This window comes from Salvelinus alpinus, chromosome 4 (genome assembly GCF_045679555.1).
Source record: "Salvelinus alpinus chromosome 4, SLU_Salpinus.1, whole genome shotgun sequence".
Classification (NCBI taxonomy): Eukaryota; Metazoa; Chordata; class Actinopteri; order Salmoniformes; family Salmonidae; genus Salvelinus; species Salvelinus alpinus.
Genome location: NC_092089.1, coordinates 35,425,383 through 35,446,830, shown reverse-complemented (window position 1 = coordinate 35,446,830; position 21,448 = coordinate 35,425,383). Strand labels below are relative to the sequence as shown.

The 21,448-nt window shown below is 43.7% G+C and overlaps 2 protein-coding genes across 4 annotated transcripts in view; both read right to left on the bottom strand.

Annotated features, from left to right (window-relative positions):
- LOC139573425 (transmembrane protein 145-like) overlaps positions 1 to 1,094 on the bottom strand; it is a 39,644-nt gene extending 38,550 nt beyond the window's left edge. Inside the window, exon 1 of one of the 2 annotated variants that reach the window (XM_071396845.1) lies at positions 814 to 1,094. In XM_071396845.1, the coding sequence (XP_071252946.1) occupies positions 814 to 918 (105 nt within the window). In that variant the 5' untranslated portion in view covers positions 919 to 1,094. The remainder of the gene's footprint in view (positions 1 to 813) is intronic. The other variant, XM_071396846.1, reaches the window with a different exon arrangement.
- Positions 1,095 to 10,485: 9,391 nt separating this feature from the next.
- The window catches only part of LOC139573420 (hormone-sensitive lipase-like), a 55,552-nt gene continuing 44,589 nt past the window's right edge, over positions 10,486 to 21,448 (bottom strand). For both annotated transcript variants that reach the window (XM_071396838.1, XM_071396839.1), the window contains exons 8-13: positions 19,831 to 19,975; positions 19,124 to 19,351; positions 18,836 to 18,994; positions 17,594 to 17,805; positions 16,741 to 17,004; positions 10,486 to 16,594 (exon numbers count right to left, since the gene is read on the bottom strand). In XM_071396838.1, coding sequence (XP_071252939.1) covers positions 16,196 to 16,594; positions 16,741 to 17,004; positions 17,594 to 17,805; positions 18,836 to 18,994; positions 19,124 to 19,351; positions 19,831 to 19,975 — 1,407 coding nt within the window. In that variant the 3' untranslated portion in view covers positions 10,486 to 16,195. The remainder of the gene's footprint in view (positions 16,595 to 16,740; positions 17,005 to 17,593; positions 17,806 to 18,835; positions 18,995 to 19,123; positions 19,352 to 19,830; positions 19,976 to 21,448) is intronic.

The window sequence follows — 21,448 nt, the reverse complement described above, 5'->3', positions numbered from 1 at the left end:
TGTTAGCCTACTTTATGAGACATGAATGTCATGGGTTAAATATCACACCTGATCATCAAAATGTTATGCAGAAGTGGGACCCTAAAAGAGCTGAGATGTGAAGAGTTATGAGAGAGCTCAGTGCACGGGATAGGGATAGTCGCGGCTGGCGCACATCTGTCTGGTGCACATGGGAACAATATGAGCACAACATCTAAACGCGGAAACAGATTAAATCAGATAATAGTATCGTTGATATTGATAATAGATTGATATCAGAAGACTATGTTTTATATTAATAGGCTAGTGTTAAGTGTTGGAGCATGGCTGATGTGAGATGAGCAGGACAAATAATAAACTATATGCGACGTGAGCGACAATTGACGCACACCTGTAACGGCGGGGTTACCGTTATTATATGCGAATGATGGATGTGAGTTATTTTGGTTACAGTGTAGGATACCGCCAACACTTGGCGCTATCACAAAGAAAAATAAATGCTAGATGGATTTGCAAGTCACATTCTCGTAAACATGCACAGTTTGCTTCTACCGTTCGGTGAGAGCCACAAAGCCAGAACGATGAAGATAGAAATATAAATACGCTTGCTCTGACACGCATAGAGATGCGCACAAATACAAGGCAGTATGGACAGCCTGTAACATCTTGGAGAAATTGCTTGGTTTGGAATAAATATGATCATGCAATTTCGGAGCGCGTCACACTCGCAATAGAATATAAACACGGAAGGCTTTAGGCTACATGAGAAGGCGCTGACGAGTCTAATAATGGTGTCATTGTCACAAGTGATACATTAGGTATCAAACACCTTACCTCCTTGGTATTGACGATACCTCTCACGTATTTCCCCAGAACCGAGCCAACGCAGAGAACGCTGGACACCACGGCCAGGCACAAAAGTCTCTCGCAAACCTCCATCTTATCCCAGTATTTCGCTACTCAGTGGTCGTCCCTGACCCTCTTGCCAATCAACTAGAATGCAGGAAACGACAGTATCGGAGAGGGAAGCAGGGAAGACACAGGGCGCGCGTTCTCGTCTTTTGCCGATGCATGTGGCCCCAATAATTCAGGTGTGAGCGCGCTTTGGATACGCGCCCCTACTCCTTTCCAACTCACAGAGGCAGAATGCGCGTTCTCGCTCTCAGATTGCGACACATTCAAGAGACATACATCAATCATTCACATTGAAATTAATTTGTTACCTATTTGATCAAACATTTTCGATGGCTGGGGTTTTCACTCACAATATAGGTATATTGTTCACTCTTAGCCTAGACCTATAGAATTGAACAAGACTGTAGTAGGCTACACCTTCTAAAATCACTACACAAATTAGCCTATGTAAATCATCACACAAAGGATAGTCTACATGATTTTCACATGTTCAGATAAAAGTTGCATGTAAAGTTTAATGAATGTATTTATGTTTGTTTGTCATTTTGTCTTGTCTTTAATCATTACACAATACCGGTCAAAAGTTTTAGAACACCTACTCATTCAAGGGTTTTTCTTTATTTTTTACTATTTTCTACATTCTATAATAATAGTTGAAGACATCAAAACTATGAAATAACTGCAGCGATACGCCATCCCATCTGGTTTGCGCTTAGTGGGACTATCATTTGTTTTTCTGGTTGAGAGAATGGCAAGAGCGTGCAAAGCGGTCATCAAGGCAAAGGGTGGCTTTATATATATATTATATTATATTATATATTATATATTTTCATTTTTTAAACACTTTTTTTTTTGTTGCTTACTACATGATTTCATGTGTGTAATTTCATAGTTCGGATGTCTTCACTATTATTCTTCAATGTAGAAAATAGTAAAAAATAAAGAAAAACCCTTGAATGAGTAGGTGTTCTAAAACGTTTGACTGGTAGGGTATGTGTTACTCTTTTTACCATCGAGGACCACTTTGGAAACAAGCATTTTAATGAATACTTTCAAGTGATATCCTCTGGGTCCACATTGTACATTTTGTTGTATATGTCTGTTACACAAAATAAATTCAATTCAATAATAGCCCACAAATAAAGTGTCTGCCTTAGTCCAGACAGACCCTGCACGCTAACGAATGCCTACTTATTAATGAGTTAATTATACAAAGATCATTGTTCAGTTATATTTAGGCAGCTCCCTCCTATTGCTAAAGATTTTTCAAACACTAGTCCAATTTTAAACCATTTAAAATTAACTTCATGCTGGGTTATGTTCCCTACATCACGAAATAAAAAACAATTGGCACACTACATTTGATGTAATGCAGTTAAAACCGGTGCGTCAATCTGAGTAACATAAAAAAAATCACAATCGGTCAATTTAAGCTAAAGATATGTTACACTGGTACAGCAGTGTTTGTCAGACCATGTCATGGGACTAGTCTAAAGGTAACTTATACAAATGAATGGTAGTATGGAGGCAGTTATGAGCCAACAAAAATAAGAGGTTAAATATGTGTTAAAAAAAACAAAAATATTTCCTGAGCTTTCTTATCTCCTAGATATAGGACAGACACTAAACAACCTTATTCCCAACAGTTTATACTTTGAGGTTAACAGCTTGTGTGCTATCCATACGTTTAGCATACCTCATACAAATAGGTGATAGTTACAGAACTCATCACTGTATCCTATATCAACATGTGGGTTGGGTCTCTCTATCTGTGAGGCGAGAGCAACATGCTCTCTTGTTTATTTATAAAGCACTTCTTTTAAAACTACCTCCATATATATCATCATTAATTTCCACAAGATGTACTAATTTTAAAACCAGATCACAGATGTGGATTACATTAGAGACTCCTGCGGTCTCCACAGAGTTGGGTAGGACTGCCTTCAGTTCCTTTGCACCTTATTTATGGAACAAACTGCAGATCCAACTTAAGTTAAACACTCTGGTGTCCCTTGCCCATTTTAAAATGTTTATGGAGGATCAATATGATGTTGTCTGTGATTGTTTCTGTTGAATTGTGTATGTTTTGAAATGTTCTTGTCTGTATGTCTAAAACTGTACATGTCAACATGTTTACACAGGGCACAGCCGTAAAAGAGATCTAGGTCTCAGTCTGTTTTCCCTGTTAAAATAAAGATTAAAAAAATAAAAAAAATAAAATAAAAAAGGTCTATTGCCACATGTCCACCAGAAGCATCAAACTCTTTGCGTTCCGTCAGAAGTCATTCATTGTCAATGGAGCAGTCCGCAACTGTACGTTGGGGGTGCTGCACTAGGCTGCGGTGCGTTCTGTGTACCGTATCCGTTCAATATTTTCAACTCGTTGCTTTACTGTGCGGTGGTACAAACAGAAGTACACAGACTCCAACTAGCTAGCTATTAGCTATACTGAACAAAAATATAAAACGCAACATGTAAAGTGTTGGTCCCATGTTTCATGAGCTGAAATAAAAGATCCCCAAAATGTTCCATACGGACAAAAAGCTTGTCTCTCTAATTTTGTGCACAAATTTGTTTACATCCATTTTAGTGAACATTTCTCCTTTGCCAAGATAATCTATCCACCTGACAGGTGTGGCATATCAAGGAGCTGATTAAACCGCATGATCATTACACAGGTGCACCTTGTGCTGGAGACAATAAAAGGCCACTCTAAAATATGCAGTTTTGTCACACAAGACAATGCTACAGATGTCTCAAGTTGAGGGGGCGTGCAATTGGCATGCTGGCTGCAGGAATGTCCACCAGAGCTGCTGCCAGAGAATTTAATGTTAATTTCTCTACCACAAGCCACCTCCGTAATTTTAGAGACTTTTGCACTACCGGCCTCACAATTGCAGACCATATTATTTCTTACATTGTCAGCCCCGAAAACCTTAAGTGTTGTTATTACATACAGCTGGGAAGAACTATTGGATATCAGTGAGACGTCAACTTACCAGCACAACGACCAGGAATCCGTTTCCAGAGGCCGACTCAAAACAACACCGCCGGAGGAGAGGGTGCCGGAGCGGTCTTCTAGTGAGGCTTCGGATGAGCGCCCACTACCCACTGCTTCCGAGTATATTACTCGCTAATGTCCAGTCCCGAGTTATACAAAGTTGACGAAATCAGGGCAAGAGTTGCTTTCCAAAGAGATATCCGGGATTGTAACATACTCTGTTTCAACGAAACATGTCTCTCTCGGGATATGCTGTCAGAGTCGGTACAGCCACCTGGATTCTTAAATAAACATCTCTCCGGGAAGAAGGGTGGGGGGGTGTATGTTTCATGATTAACGATTCATGGTGTAATTTTAACAACATACCGGAACAGAAGTTCTTTAGTTCACCTGACCTAGAATTCCTCACAATCAAATGCCGACCGTATTATCTCCCAAGAGAACTCTCCTCGGGTTATCGTCACAGCCGTGTAGATCCCCCGCAAGTGGATACCAAGACGGCCATCAAAGAACTTCACTGGACTTTATGCAAACTGGAAACCATATATCCTGAGGCTGCCTTCATTGTAGCTGGGGATTTTAACAAAGCTAATTTGAGAACACTGCTACCGAAATTCTATCAGCATATCGATTGCAGTACAGGAGCGAGTAACACGCTCGACCATTGCTACTCTAACTTCTGCGATGCATACAAGGTCCTCCCCTGCCCTCCTTTTGGCAAATCCGACCATAACTCCATCTTGTTGCTCCCCTCCTACAGGCAGAAACTAAAACAGGAAGCGCCCATGTTTAGGTCTATCCAATGCTGGTCTGACCAATCGGATTCCACGCTTCAAGATTGCTTCGATCACGTGGACTGGGATATGTTCCGGGTAGCCTCAGACAATAACATTGACGTATACGCTGACTCGGTGAGCGAGTTTATAAGGAAGTGTATAGGAGATGTACCCACTGTAACTAAAACTTTCCCTAACCAGAAACCATGGATTGATGGAAACATTTGCGCAAAACTGAAAGCACGTACCACCGCATTTAATCATGGCAAGGTGACTGGAAACATGGCCAAATACAAACAGTGTAGTTATTCCCGCCGTAAGGCAATCAAACAAGCAAAGGGTCAGTATAGAGACAAAGTGGAGTCGCAATTCAACTACAAAAAGGAATTACAAAAAGGAAACCATTCCCGTCACGGACATCGACGTCTTGCTTCCAGACAAATTAAACAACGTCTTTGCGCGCTTTGAAGACAATACAGTCCTTCTGACGCGGCCCGCTACCAAAGACTGTGGGCTCTCCTTCACCGTGGCCGACATGAGTAAAACATTTAAACGTGGTAACCCTCTAAAAGCTGCCGGCCCAGACGGCATCCCTAACCGCATCCTCAGAGCATGCACAGACCAGCTCGCTGGTTAGCAGATGTTAATGCGAGTGTAGCGAAATGCTTGTGCTTCTAGTTCCGACAATGCAGTAATATCCAACGAGTAATCGAACCTAACAATTTCACAACAATTACCTTATACACACAAGTGTAAAGGAATGAATAAGAATATGTACAGAAAAAATATATGAATGAGTGATGGTATAGAACGGCATAGGCAAGATGCAGTAGATGGTATAGAGTATGTTCAATCAATCCTTATCCCAGTCTGCTGTCCTCCCATGCTTCAAGATGACAACCATTTTTCCTGTTCCCAAGAAAGCTAAGGTAACTGAACTAAATGACTAACGCCCCGTAGCACTCACTTCTGTCATCATGAAGTGCTTTGAGAGACTAGTCCAGGATCATATCACCTCCACCCTACCGGTCACCCTAGACCCACTCCAATTTGTTTACCACCCCAATAGGTCCACAGACGACGCAATCACACTGCCCAATCCCATCTGGACAAGAGGAATACCTATGTAAGAATGCTGTTCATTGACTACATCTCAGCATTCAATACCATAGTACCCTCCAAACTTATCATTAAGCTTGAGACCCTGGGTCACGACCCCGCCCTGTGCAACTGGGTCCTGGACTTCCTGACAGGCCGCCCCCTGGTGGTGAAGGTAGGAAACAACATCTCCACTCCGCTGATCCTTAACACTGGGGCCCCACAAGGGTGCGTTCTCAGCCCCCTCCAGTACTCCCTGTTCACCCACGAATGCGTGGCCATGCACGCCTCCAACTCAATCATCAAGTTTGCAGACAACAATACAGTGGTAGGCTTGATTACCAACAACGACGAGACAGCCTACAGGGAGGAGGTGAGGGCCCTCGGAGTGTGGTGTCAGGAAAATAACCTCTCACTCAATGTCAGCAAAACAAAATAGATTATCGTGGACTTCAGGAAACAGCAGAGGGAGCAACCCCTATCCACATCAACGAGACAGCAGTGGAGAAGGTGGAAAGCTTTAAGTTTGTCGGTGTACATATCACCAACAAACTGAAATGTGTGCTCCGGGCATGTGTCTTCACTGACATTTTCAACATGTCCCTAATTGAGTCTGTAATACCAACATGTTTCAAACAGACCACCATAGTCCCTATGCCCAAGAACACTAAGGCAACCTGCCTAAGTGACTACAGACCCGTAGCAATCACATCCATAGCCATGAAGTGCTTTGAAAGTCTGGTAATGGCTCACATCAACACCATTATCCCAGAAATTCTAGACCCACTCCAATTTGCATACCACCCAAACAGATCATGCAATCTCTATTGCACTCCACACCTTTCCCACCTGGACAAAATGAACACCTATGTGAGAATGCTATTCATTGACTACAGCTCAGTGTTCAACACCATAGTTTTCCCTGTTCACCCACGACTGCGTGGCCAGGCACGACTCCAACACCATCATTAAGTTTGCAGATGACACAACAGTGGTAAGCCTGATCACCGACAACGACGAGACAGCCTATAGGGTGGAGGTCAGAGACCTAGCCGGGTGGTGCCAGAATAACAACCTATCCCTCAACGTAACCAAGACTAAGATGATTGTAGACTACAGGAAAAGGAGGACCAAGCACGCCCCCATTCTCATCGACAGGGCTGTAGTGGAGCAGGTTGAGAGCTTCAAGTTCCTTGGTGTCTACATCACCAACAAACTAGAATGGTCCAAACACACCAAGACAGTCGTGATGAGGGCATGACAAAGCATTTTCCCCCTCAGGAAACAAAAAATATTTGGCATGGGTCCTCAGATCCTGAAAAGGTTCTACAGCTGCAACATCGAGAGCATCCTGACTGGTTGCATCACTGCCTGGTACGGCAACTGCTCGGCCTCCGACTGCAAGGCACTACAGAGGGTAGTGCGTATGGCCCAGTACATCACTGGGGCTAAGCTGCCTGCCATCCAGGACTTCTACACCAGGCTGTGTCAGAGGGAGGCCCTAAAAATTGTCAAAGACCCCAGCCACCCCAGTCATAGACTGTTCTCTCTGCTACCGCATGGCAAGCGGTACTGGAATGCCAAGTCTAGGACCAAAAGGCTCTCAACAGTTTTTTACCCCCAAGCCATGACTCCTGAACAGGTAATCAAATGGCTACCCGGACAATTTGAATTGTGTGACCCCCCCAATCCCTCTTTTACGCTGCTGCTACTCTCAGTTGATCATATATGCATAGTCACTTTAACTATACATTCATGTACATACTACCTCAATTAGCCCGACTAACCGGTGCCCCCGCACATTGGCTACCTGGACTATCTGCATTGTGTCCCACCACCCACCACCCGCCAACTCCTCTTTTACGCTACTGCTACTCTCTGTTTATCATATATGCATAGTCACTTTAACCATACCTACAGGTACATACTACCTCAATCAGCCCGACTAACCGGTGCCTGTATATAGCCTCGCTACTGTTATAGCCTCGCTACTGTTATTTTTCAGTCTTTTTTACTGTTGTTTTTATTTCTTAACTTATCTATTGTTCACCTAATACCTTTTTTTTTACTTAAAAATTGCGCTGTTGGTTAGAGCCTGTAAGTAAGCATTTCACTGTAAAGTCCACACCTGTTGTATTCGGCGCACGTGACAAATACACTTAGATTTGATTTGAAATGGTCCACACACACAGACAGTGTGGTGAAGAAGTCACAACAGGGCCTCTTCAACCTCAGGAGGCTGAAAAAATGTGTCTTGTCACCAAAACCCCCACTAACTTTTACAGGTGCACAATTGAGAGCATCCTGTCGGGCTCTATCACCGCCTGGTACGGCAACTGCACCGCTCACAACCGCAGGGCTCTCCAGAGGGTGGTGCGGTCTGCAAAACCGGGGGAAAACTACCTGCCCTCCAGGACACCTACAAGGATCACCTGAGCCACTGCCTGTTCACCAAACTGCCATCCAGAAGGCGAAGTCAGTACAGGTGCATCAAAGCTGGGACAGAGAGATAGAAAGTGTTTTTCAATCTCAATGCCATCAGATTGTTAAACAGCCACCACTAGCACAGAGAGGCGGCTGCCTACCTACAGACTTGATATCATTGGCCACTTTAACAAATGGAACACTAGTCACTTTAATAATGCCACTAAGAATGTTTACATATCTTGCATTACTCATCTCATATGAATATACTGTATCCTTCACTATCTATTCTTTACCATCTATTGCATCTTAGCCGCTCTGTCACTGCTCATCCATATATTTTATACTTATATATTCTTATCCCACTCCTTTACTAGATTGTTTTGTTGTGGAATTTGTTAGATATTAGGTTTTGTTGGGGAATTGTTAGATACTGCTGCATTGTCGGATCTAGAAGCGTAAGCATTTCGCTACACTCACAATAACATCTGCTAAACATTTGTATGTGACCAATAACATTTGATTTGACCACACACACCAGCCCAGGACCTCCACATCCGACTTTTAACCATGCGGGATTGTCTGAGGCCAGCCACCCATACAGCTGATGAAACAGGAGTATTTATGTCTGTAATAAAGCACTTTTGTGGGGAAATACTAATTCTGATTGGCTGGGCCTGGCTACCCAGTGGGTGGGCTTATGCCCTCCCAGGCACACCCATGGCGTCACCCCTGTCCAGTCATGCGAAATCCAAAGATTAGGGCCTAATTAATACATTTTAATTGACTGATTTCTTTATATGAACTGTAACTCAGTAAAATCTTCAAAATTGTTGCATGTTGCATTTATATTTTTGTTCAGTATAGTTGTAAAGTGAAGCACGTGCGCCCTGTATGGAAAATGCAGCCTAAACCTCCGGCAAAACAAAACACATACCCATCTGGTGGACATTGGGCATAAGTCATCTGAGAAGTTCACAACATAGTCAGGTCCATAAATATTTGGACATTGACCAAGTTATTTTAGCTTCTACCACAGCATATTGGATTTGAAAGTAAATAATGAGCTGAAAGTGCAGATTTTCAGCTTTAATTTGAGAGTATTTATATCCAAATCGGGTGAATGGTGTAGGAATTACAGGACTTTGTGTTCCCCCCTTTTTAAGGGACCAAAAGTAATTGGACAATTGGCTGCTCAGCTGTTCCATGGCCAGGTTTGTTATTCCCTTATTAGATAATTTACAAGTAAGCAGATAACAGGTCTAGGAGTTGATTTCAAGTGTGGCATTTGCATTTGGAATCTGTTGCTGTTAACCCTCAATATGAAGTCCAAGGAGCAGTCACTGCCAGTGAAGCAAGCCATCATTAGGCTGAGAAATCAAAACAAACCCATCCGAGAGATAGCAAAAACATTAGGTGTGGCCAGATGAACTATTTAGTACATTCTTAAAAAGAAAATACACACTGGTGAGCTCAGGAATACCAAAAGGCCCGGAAGACCACGGAAAACAACTGTGGTTGTTGACAGAATAATTATTTCCCTGGTGAAGAAAAACCCCTTCACAGTTGGCCAGATCAAAAACACCCTCCAGGAAGTAGGCGTATCTGTCTTAAAGTCAACATTCAAGAGAAGACTGAGTAAATACAGACGGTTAACCCACAAGATGTAAACCATGGGTAAGCCTCAAAAACAGGAAGACCAAATTAGAGTTTGCCAAACATCGAAATAAGCCTGTACAGTTCTGGAACAACATCCTATGGACAGATGAGACAAAGATCAACTAGTACCATTATGATGGGAAGAGAAGAGCATGGAGAAGGGAAGGAACTGCTCATGATCCAACGCATACCACCTCATCTGTGAATCATGGTGGAGGTAGTGTTATGGCGTGGGCATGTATGGCTGCCAATAGAACTGGTTCCCTTGCATTTATTGACGTGACTGCTGACAAAAGCAGCAGGATGAATTCTGAAGTGTTTAGGGCTAAAAAAAACTTGCTGTAATTCCAACACCGTTCACCCAATTTGAAAGCCTGCAACTTCAGCTCATCTTGTTTCCATTCAAATAAATCCAGTGTGGTGGCGTACAGAGCCAAAATTATAATAACTTGGTCAATGTACAAATATTTATAGACCTGACTGTCAGTCAGATTGATAAACAGAATAAGCTTGTTGAAACAGCCTTGTAATCATGTTTAAGATTTGATTGACAGGTAATGGATTTACCCATAGGTCACAAAATGTCTGTTGCCCCAATTCCGTATTTCAGCTTCGAAATAAATACAGATGTAACACGTTTGGGAGAATATATTTATTCCAAAAAAATGAACAGAGGGAAAATAAGGGTTACAAGAGACAAAATACTCGATGCATATGTGAAACATTCAACCAATCCTGTAAAGAGACATTACAGGAGTCAAAAATTGATAAATGGAATAACTAGTGAAAATAAGAAATATCTATACAGGAAATGCATTTTATTTTTGTAATATAGATTCATCTTTTTTATTCACATGGTTGCACTTGTGGTGTTGTAAAATAAAAATCTACTTCAAAACATTTTCTTCCAGTCTATGGCTTTGTGTAGGTTTTAATAAAATATAGTTCTCTTAAATAGCTCTATATTAACCACAGTATCTTGTTCCATAAAGTGCAAACAGAGAACTACCATGTAGATCTCAATGACACAGCTACCAGGACGCACGGACATCAACCCAGGCCAAGATGTCTGTTACTAATGTCAATGATAGCAAGTTTCATATAAAACTAGACACAATCTTTGGTTCTGTTTCAAGCCTTAATCTAACATGCACTTTATCACACAGGTGGCATTGTCTAAGTCAGGGGTTCGCAAACGTTTTGGGTCTGGGGAGGGGACCCCTTTTGTGATAGCAAATTCATCAGGATCCCCCTCAGTCATAACTCGAGTGTGATAAAAAATAGTCTACAAGGAGTTATGACTTCTGCAGTTTATGGCTGAATGAACCAAGTCACGGGCCTGGGGAAATAACACTTATAAAAAAGGCCCGTCTGTTGGCATCGGAGTGAAAATGTTGCAGTTCTCATGCAAATTTCTGTTTTAAAAGGTAATATCCTGCAATTGACACATTGCCATGAGGCAGAGCGAAAACTGCAGTCTAAAGCTTAAAGTGCATTATGTACAACAACAAAAAATTAGGGGGGGATATAGCTGAGTTGAAAAATGTATAATTGGTGAAATTTTTGTCTGGCTGCGGATGCCCGGCAGTACCTCTACAGAACCCACTGAGAACCCCTGGTCTAAGTGGGACAAAATAATAAAGAAAAACATTTCCTATAAAGAAGAGCACATTATGCGAAGCAGGCAGTCGAGGTCATTTCTATTCAAGGAAATGATTCTCAAGTGACCAGATTACCTAGAGCATTGTGGAATCTACACAAACTAAGTGGTATGCCGTCTGCTAAATGACCAAATGTAAATGGAAAATAGCCTTGCATAACTAGCCTCAGGGTTGATCGAAAGCATTTCAACCAAGACCAAATTTTAGATCGAAAAACAGACATGGCTAACCAAAGACAGGAGATAAAATCTACTAAAGGATGCTGGTGTGTTACTACATAGCTGTGTGTAGGGTAACATTTGACCGGGTACTTGACCTAAACAGCTTTTAAATAATATGTTGACTAATAGGCTTTTCACACTGCATGTTTCATGTTAGCCTAGAGCTAAAGATATCCCGGGCTAAGAGATGTTGAATCCAGTGTAAATAGCCTATACATGAGGGAAATGGTTGGGGTATGATGTACAATCAAAACACACAAAGCCACATTATATTACGCCACACTACTTCAGCCATTTTGCATTTCAAGACCCAAAAGAGGTGCATACTGCCCAAAACAACTAGGAACTCGGAAATTCTCTGACTTCCGAGCATTCAAAACTGGGAACTCGAGGGGAAAAAAAGCGATCTCCGACTGAACCTTCATCCAACTCGGAATCTTGGGCCTCTTTCTAGAACGCCGACTTTGCGACCTGAAGATCCCTGACGTCATGATTTGACACTTTTTCCAAGATCCAAGTTGTTTTGAACGCAGCAACACGCACACAAATACATGATGCATCAATCCTCTAGAGGCATAGAAACAGTGGTTGGCCCACATATGGAAGGAGACCATGTTCCACTGCTCTCAAATGGCTCCTTCCCTTTCCTGAAAACCAATAGGACTAGGAAGGTGAAAACAAGATGGTGGTAACCTAACGAGACCAACTGATGGGCTAGCACCATGTCATGGATTTCTCCTGTGCGTTGCCCTCCTCTCAGATCAGGTGAAGGATTGGTAGCCATTAAAAGACCAGCTTATTGCAGTGGTTCCCAAAGTTGTTGCACTGTGACCCATATACACAATTATTTATTGTGACCCACCAAGAAAACAAGAGCAATGTTTCTGACCAGGACCTGGTCTAAAGCCACAACCCCCAAAAAAGTATTTGGGCATAAACCACCAAGCGGTTCTATCCCACCATTACACATTTCCATAGATAGGTCAGAGGGCTGTACTAGCCTTGCTCATTGGGGGCGCTAGTAGTACATAGGAGCCATTCAGGGTATCCCATAGGGCCTGGAGTGGTGCTGGTCGGGTGTGTGTGTGGTTATGATATCTACTCTGGCAATGGAGACACCAGGCTACTAAATCTCAATATGCACGATCAGTCATGTTGCTAGCGCACAATGAGAACTGTATTCATCAAGGACCTTGTAATGCATCATAGCAAGGATGGCTGACAGAATGCATAGTGTTAAATGGGATCTCAGAAGTCCTGCTTGGCTAAACAATAGTGTACTGTACAACACCCATGAGATTCAGGGGCTTGGGTTGCAACTCATGGCCCCATACACCCACGTGCTGCTTTACTGCTGAAATTAGAAACACACAATCATGTTTCAAAGATGGTAGATATTCCACCCACACAAGCCCTGACAAATACGTGCAATGTTAGAGTCATTGATAGACACATACAGAATCCACTTACCAGACACTAAACACAAAACACACATTTACACTTAACTTAAAAGAAAAAGTGTGAAATGATCATAACCAGCAACCATTAAACACAAGACTTCTAAAAACTAGATAACCGCGAAGGTATTCAAGGGAATCACTTAACAGCTCTTTTAATTTCTATCAGCCTGCCTCAAAACACTGCAATAAGCATTGGCAGCAAACAGGACAGAGAATCATAATACTAGATAATGCCCTTGTGCTGGATAAACCCTGCTCTTCTGGGGGGAGGGACGACGACAATGTGAATCATTCATTCTCAACAAGCTAGACAGCTAAGCTAAGTGATTATTTTAGATGGCAACAAAGGCTGAGCACAAGAGACTTAAAATCATAAGACGTAATACTTGGCGTCAATAAAAATTATCAAATCAAAAATGACTTGACTTGATGCTTTGCCCCCACAACAGTGACTGAAATCCAACACAATATCATCATGGCTCCACTGAAACCTGTTGATTGCACTGATCAATTAAAATGCAGCTATAATATTGCATTAGCTATTTATGATTGGCTAGTTATAATATATCAGTATAAAAGACCAGCATATAGAGATTATACACTGCTCCAAAAAATAAAGGGAACACTAAAATAACACATCCTAGATCTGAATGAATGAAATATTCTTATTAAATACTTTTTTCTTTACATAGTTGAATGTGCTGACAACAAAATCACACAAAAATTATCAATGGAAATCAAATTTATCAACCCATGGCGGTCTAGATTTGGAGTCACACTCAAATGGAGCGAGACATGATGTCCCAGATGTGCTCAATTGGATTCAGGTCTGGGGAACGGGCGGGCCAGTCCATTGCATCAATGCCTTCCTCTTGCAGGAACTGCTGACACACACCAGCCACATGAGGTCTAGCATTGTCTTGCATTAGGAGGAACCCAGGGCCAACCGCACCAGCATATGGTCTCACAAGGGGTCTGAGGATCTCATCTCGGTACCTAATGGCAGTCAGGCTACCTCTGGCGAGCACATGGAGGGCTGTGCGGCCCCCCAAAGAAATGCCACCCCACACCATGACTGACCCAGCGCCAAACCGGTCATGCTGGAGGATGTTGCAGGCAGCAGAACGTTCTCCACGGCGTCTCCAGACTCTGTCACGTCTGTCACATGTGCGTGTGAACCTGCTTTCATCTGTGAAGAGCACAGGGCGCCAGTGGCGAATTTGCCAATCTTGGTGTTCTCTGGCAAATGCCAAACGTCCTGCACGGTGTTGGGCTGTAAGCACAACCCCCACCCGTGGACGTCGGGCCCTCATACCACCCTCATGGAGTCTGTTTCTGACCGTTTGAGCAGACACATGCACATTTGTGGCCTGCTGGAGGTCATTTTGCAGGGCTCTGGCAGTGCTCCTCCTGCTCCTCCTTGCACAAAGGCGGAGGTAGCGGTCCTGCTGCTGGGTTGTTGCCCTCCTACGGCCTCCTCCACGTCTCCTGATGTACTGGCCTGTCTCCTGGTAGCGCCTCCATGCTCTGGACACTACGCTGACAGACACAGCAAACCTTCTTGCCACAGCTCGCATTGATGTGCCATCCTGGATGAGCTGCACTACCTGAGCCACTTGTGTGGGTTGTAGACTCCGTCTCATGCTACAACTAGAGTGAAAGCACCGCCAGCATTCAAGTGACCAAAACATCAGCCAGGAAGCATAGGAACTGAGAAGTGGTCTGTGGTAACCACCTGCAGAACCACTCCTTTATTGGGGGTGTCTTGCTAATTGCCTATAATTTCCACCTTTTGTCTATTCCATTTGCACAACAGCATGTGAAATTTATTGTCAATCAGTGTTGCTTCATAAGTGGACAGTTTGATTTCACAGAAGTGTGATTGACTTGGAGTTACATTGTGTTGTTTATGTGTTCCCTTTATTTTTTTGAGCAGTGTATATATAGAGGCCTCATAATATCAACCCTCAGCCACATCTCACTATGAGGTGACTGGTTGGGTGGGTAACGGCTAACTGACCACTAGTCACTACAGTGAGAGTGATAGAGGTTAACATTTGGCTACTTTGAACAACTAGGAATGAGCAGCCATAGAATATGGCACTACAAAGCTAGGAAATTAACTTAGCATCCACCTCACAATATGCTCTTAAAAGCCTTGAACAAACAGGTATAACTATAATCCACGGTAAAAAAAAAATACAATACGAGTATAAACACACAATAAATACAAATAACAAGGAATACTAGTGGCATAATAAGATCAATTATGGATAACAATTTCTGTGGAATTTCAAGGTACTACGAAATCCTTCCAGTTTCTAAGTTTGTTGTTTTTAGCACTGCAGCGTCCTATTGATGGGCTAATCAGCAGAGTAAGTGACCGAACAGCGGCAGTATTCACAACCAACTAGTTTAACAGACCTCAGAGTTCTACAGTTATTAAGCTTGATTTAGAGTGGCTCCCTAAAAGACAAGTGGCCATTAAGTTGTGATGGCACTATGTAGGAGCTCATTGCACATCTACCACTATCTGATTAGGGACTGGAATAGTCTTCTATAGGGAGATGGATCGACCATTCACCACAACGCTCTGTGCTGTTTTATAATGTACAGGCTCCAAACTCACAGTTCTACACCGAGCACAATGCAGCAGCCCAAAAGGCAAAGTGGTTTAGTGTGTGTGTGTGTGTGTGTGTGTGTGTGTGGTCAACATGTCGCTGTGCATGGTGCTAAACAGCAATTGAGAGTTTGAAAGCTGAAGAGGTTGCATTTAGTACTTGCTGTCCTTCTCTCTAGCCATGGGTGCTTCATTCTGTCTCCCCAAAAATGGGCACGCTACCAACTCCTTCTGCATATACTCCTGCTGTTTTTCCTTCGCTCTATTCTCTTCTCCCAGGCTTCATATGGCCCAAATCCCCCCCCCCCCCCCCCTTTCTCCCTCTCTTTTAAATCCATTGACTAACAGTACCCTTCATCCAGCAAACCCCTGATTATGCCTTTATCCCACGACATTGTTGTTCTGTGCAGCCACGCCAACTAGCCCCTCCCCATCTGGAACTAGAGTCCCTCCCCTGGCAACCAGCAGCTCCTCCTCCTGAATGGGTGCTGCAAAGAGTTTCTCTGGGTCACCCGTGGCGACAGAGGAAGCACGGCGATTGGTCCTTTCCAGCTTGCGGTGCATGCGCGGCTCCTGGGGCGAGTCCTTCTGGTCAAAGACGTCCCTGATTCTGTTGACGCAGACGTTAGCCGCTTCCCTCGTCTCCCTGGAGAGCTGTGATAGGCTGAGAAAGCCGTGGGGAAGGTCGTCCACCACACACAGGGTGACTGGCTGATCTACGTTCCTCAGGCGCTTGGCAAACATCACAGAGTCATCTAGCATGGGGTCTAACGCACAGGCCTAGGGGGAGAAGGAGCGATAAACAGAGTCAAAGAGGATATTATAGGATCAAGTAAAAAATAATAATTGGTGGACAAGACCCAAAAAGGATTGGGACAAGCCAGTCCTCAACTCCATTTCCCTCCCACCACCTTCCTCCCTCTCACCACAAGGTGTATGGGGGGCAGTCCTCTCAGCATGCTGTCGGGGGCCAGTAGAGGAGACATGTAGGGGTTCCTGACGACAGGCGAGGTGGCCAGCTTCATCTCAGCCAGCCGCTCAGAGCGCAACGGTTCGAAGCCCAGGGGGAACTCCCGAGGGTGCTCCAGCACCACGCCCTCCTCCCCCTCAGGGGGCGCTATGGCTACAGAAGACAGAGCATCCGACATGGACACCACCTCTTTGGAGAGGAAGAAGCTCACGTTGTCAGGCTGGAGGGGTACAGGAAAATAGATTACCATGGCAATACATAAGTTAACACTAGTCTAAGACCAGGACTGTGGAAACCTGATGATACTGGATCATACTGATGCGTCTTTCCGTTGGGACCAGACACTTTTTCTAAGAATCTACAAGCCTCAAGTATATTTTTTACATTTCAAATCACAGGAACAAACATTGACATGTTTCACTGTGACGTCATGTGACAGTTCTTCATATTCCCCCTGTAGACAGAGGCATTAATTCAGACTGGCTTTATAGAAACACAGAGATTATCCCCATACTGACACACTAGGTTACACTCAGACACACAGTTCTGCCTGCCTGCGCCAGTTAAATCTGTGGAGGAGGGAACAAGACAAGCAGCTTGGTCACCATCTATTTGCATAAATGATTCAGAGAGGCTTAGTTAAGACAAACACCAACACTTCAGTGACAAGTGTGTCTGAAGTTGTTGTAAAAGAAGTAAGGATGAAGCTGCCACACTGATCTGAAGTCAGTTTAACCCTCCCCCCAACTGGTCAGGGTTAGGATAATCTGATCCTACATCTGTTAAGGGAAACGCAGGGAGAATCATACTGTGGGTTCGGGGAACACCATTGCATTGTGGGCAGGTGTGGTGGGGGCAGCAGCGGGGGTGGCGATGGCATTGTTGGCGTGGCATGCCAGGCTCTTCAGAGACTCTCTCCTCAGGGAGAAGTCTGAGGGATGCTCAGGGGGCTCGGGGGGGTCCGAGTGGGGCGAGCTGATGGATGCCTCAGACACACTCTTCCTCACTGACGAAGACGTGTCTGGAGAGAAAAGAGAAAGTCATTGGCAGAGTGAGAGACAAAGACTGAGGCCATTATGGAACAGGGAAACATCAATGATGACATATGATTGGAGAACGGTGAGAAGAGGCGGGAGTGAGGGACGTGTGGTTATCGGGAGATGGATAATAAAAGCTAGAATCGTTAGATACTACATTCATTTTTGGACTAATTATTGATATACACCATTGATTGAAGAATATAACTTAAAAATGGCTTGTGAGCTTAGTTCAACTGTCACACCCCATCAGAACCCCACTATCTTATTACACCCCAATGTTTGTAAACGATATAAATGTAAACTAACACTGTAAAGCTTTAAAACATGGTTAAAACTACAATTTTTATTACATGGGTTCCTTCCATCCATAGCAGTCTACAGTTTGAATTTGAGTGGTTACATTTCTCCAGGCCCATCCCTCAGCTTTTTACCAAAACAGAGGCGGGGTGGCCGCTTTGTTATCGTTTCAACTGCGGATTCTAGCTTTAAGCAATAATAGTGTCATTATGATATGATCTCCCCGTCACAACACAGCTGTAAGCAGTGTCATGGCTTGTCTGTTCTCAAAGCTGTACTCACTGAGCTCTTCTATTAATAATGAACTCCCCATCATGGCCTTTAATAATGTACACCCCTCAATGACACAGTCATTAGTCTGGTCCACAGCTGCTGGGTGTCAGGTAACATGGTGACGCCTGGAATAGTCTGCTTACTGCAGGGTTTCAACACAATTAGTGGTGAGAGCCTCCTGTGGCCTGAGACTAAGCAGTGAATTGATATGTATGGATGAGGGTGTGACGTAACAGAGTGGTGGCCGTGGGTGATTGGTTGGTTAATTAGATGTTAACTATGTATATCAATTTCAATAAAAAAAAGAAATCGTACATACATGGCCCTTCCGGTAATAGGAAAATATTATTTCACCTCAGTCAGACACAAAGATGCGTGAACACAAGTACATACAGAGACACACACCCCAGACCCCTCCAACACACACACTGGTGTACCTACCCGTTGGTGCCGTGGCAGCGGCTCTGTTGGGGTCCAGTAGGGAGTGGATCCAGTTGGAAGCTCCCTGTTTGAAGTCTCTGAGCAGCAGGGCCGTGTCTCTCCTCACCATGCTCAGAGTGCTCACCTTCTCCACCTGCTTCTCTGCCTGGGGCTCCTCACCTGAGGTAGAGGATGGGGAGAGGGGAAATGCGGTACCCATCACTCACCAGCATTGATTGGCATGCACAAACACCACGCACTACACTCAGGGGCAGTACACCATCTCTGCTCCCTCTCACACAGTCGTACCTGCGTAGGCACTGAGACACCTGGAGAGCACACTGAGGGGCAGTAGGGGGTCGAAGAGGGTGAGCAGGCGGGAGGGCGAGGCGTAGGCGGTGAGCAGGATGGCAGGGTAGGCAGCTACAATGCCATCAGGCATTCGCACACCATGAGACGCAGCGCGCATCGATGTTGTAATACACAGGTTACCACCGGCACTGTCACCGGCCAGACACACATTCTCCCCCGTCCAACCTGAGAGAGAGGAGAGTCAGAGTCAGTAGATTGAGGCAAGAGAGAGAGAGAGAAACAGAAAGAGGGAGAGAAAGGAGAAAAGCGAGAGTCTGTATAACATTTCCAAGTCCCACTCTCTATGCCTGTGTCTATATGGGGCCATGTTTAATCTTGTCCCCACAATGTTTTATATTTGAGACATAAGTTGAGACTATGACCTTCAGTTGAGTGAGTTCCACGCTAACCAGTCTTTAGCTTTCTGTCATAATAATCTATTAAGTACCAGGAAGTATCCATGGTAAATATTGAGATCATTGCGAATAAAGCCCACCCGAAAAAACAGGCGTGTCTATTTACATATACACAGCATCAAAATGTTGTCAAAGACATTTTCCACTCTGGGATATTAAAGATCATTCTATTCTAAGATAAAGTGGTAGTAGTGTGTTATCCTACCCAGCAGTAGGGTTAGATAAAGTGGTAGTGGTGTGTTGTCCTACCCAGCAGCTGGTGGTTCTTGATGGCCCAGCAGTAGGCGTAAAAGCAGTCCTCCAGGGCCCTGGGGAAGGGGGCTTCAGGGGCCAGAGAGTAGTCCACAGACAGGATGGGCACACCCAGGTCCTGAGACCAGCTCTTCAGGTACGGCTGGAGAAGAGAGAAAGGGGGTGAATGGAGGTGAAAGGAGTGAGTTTACTGTAGATGGTGCAACCCCCTACCAGGGCAGGCAGAGTGCTGTTCGCAGTTCTGAATGCTTCTTAGTGCTCCCTAGCTAGCTTTACAGGAGGTGGTGTTGAGAAGGATAGGAGAAGAGGTCCTGGTATCATATTCCCACCTTGCAGGTTTTGTAATGGTGAACTACCAACCCAACCCCAAACGTACACTGCCGAACTCCAGTGGTAATTCTGTTATGAAAATACCAGGTATGTGCACTGTGCTCACAAATGCAACATGACAACCTTGCTCTCACTACACAGTAGAGGTCGACCGATTAATCAGAATGGCCGATTAATTAGGGCCGTTTTCAAGTTTTCATAACAAGCAGATTTTTTTTTTTTTTTTTTAAACCTTTATTTAACTAGGCAAATCAGTTAAGAACACATTCTTATTTTCAATGACGGCCTAGAAATGGTGGGTTAACTGCCTTGTTCAGGGGCAGAACGACAGATTTTTACCTTGTCAGCTCGGGGATTCGATCTTGCAACCTTAAGGTTAACTAGTCCAACGCTCTAACCACCTGATTACATTGCACTCCACGAGGAGCCTGTTACGCGAATGCAGTAAGAAGCCAAGGTAAGTTTCTAGCTAGCATTAAACTAATCTTATAAAAAACAATCATAATCACTAGTTAACTACACATGGTTGATGATATTACTAGTTTATCTAGAATGTCCTGCGTTGCATATAATCGATGCGCTGGAGTTCGCGAAAAACGACTGTCGTTGCTCCAACGTGTACCTAACCATAAACATCAATGCCTTTCTTAAAATCAATACACAAGTATATCTTTTTTAAACCTGCATATTTAGTTAATATTGCCTGCTAACATGAATTTCTTTTAACTAGGAAAAATGGTGTCACTTCTCTTGCAACATAGTCAGGGTATATGCAGCAGTTTGGGCCGCCTAGCTCATTGCAAACTGTGTGAAGACTTTCTTCCTAACAAAGACAGCCAACTTCACCAAACGGGGGATGATTTAACAATCGTTGCACGACTGTATCTAAGCATAAACATCAATGCCTTTCTTAAAATCAATACACAGAAGTATATATTTTTTAACCTGCATATTTAGCTAAAAGAAATCCAGGTTAGCAGGCAATATTAACCTGGTGAAATTGTGTCACTTCTCTTGCGTTCATTGCACGCAGAGTCAGGGTATATGCAACAGTTTGGGCCGCCTGGCTCTTTGCTAACTAATTTGCCAGAATTTTACGTAATTATGACATAACATTGAAGGTTGTGCAATGTAACAGGAATATTTAGACTTATGGATGCCACCCGTTAACCTTTTGTCAATAGGGGGAGCTGTTAGCATTATTTTTTTTTTTACATTTCCAAATTAAACTGCCTCGTACTCAATTCTTGCTCGTACAATATGCATATTATTATTACTATTGGAT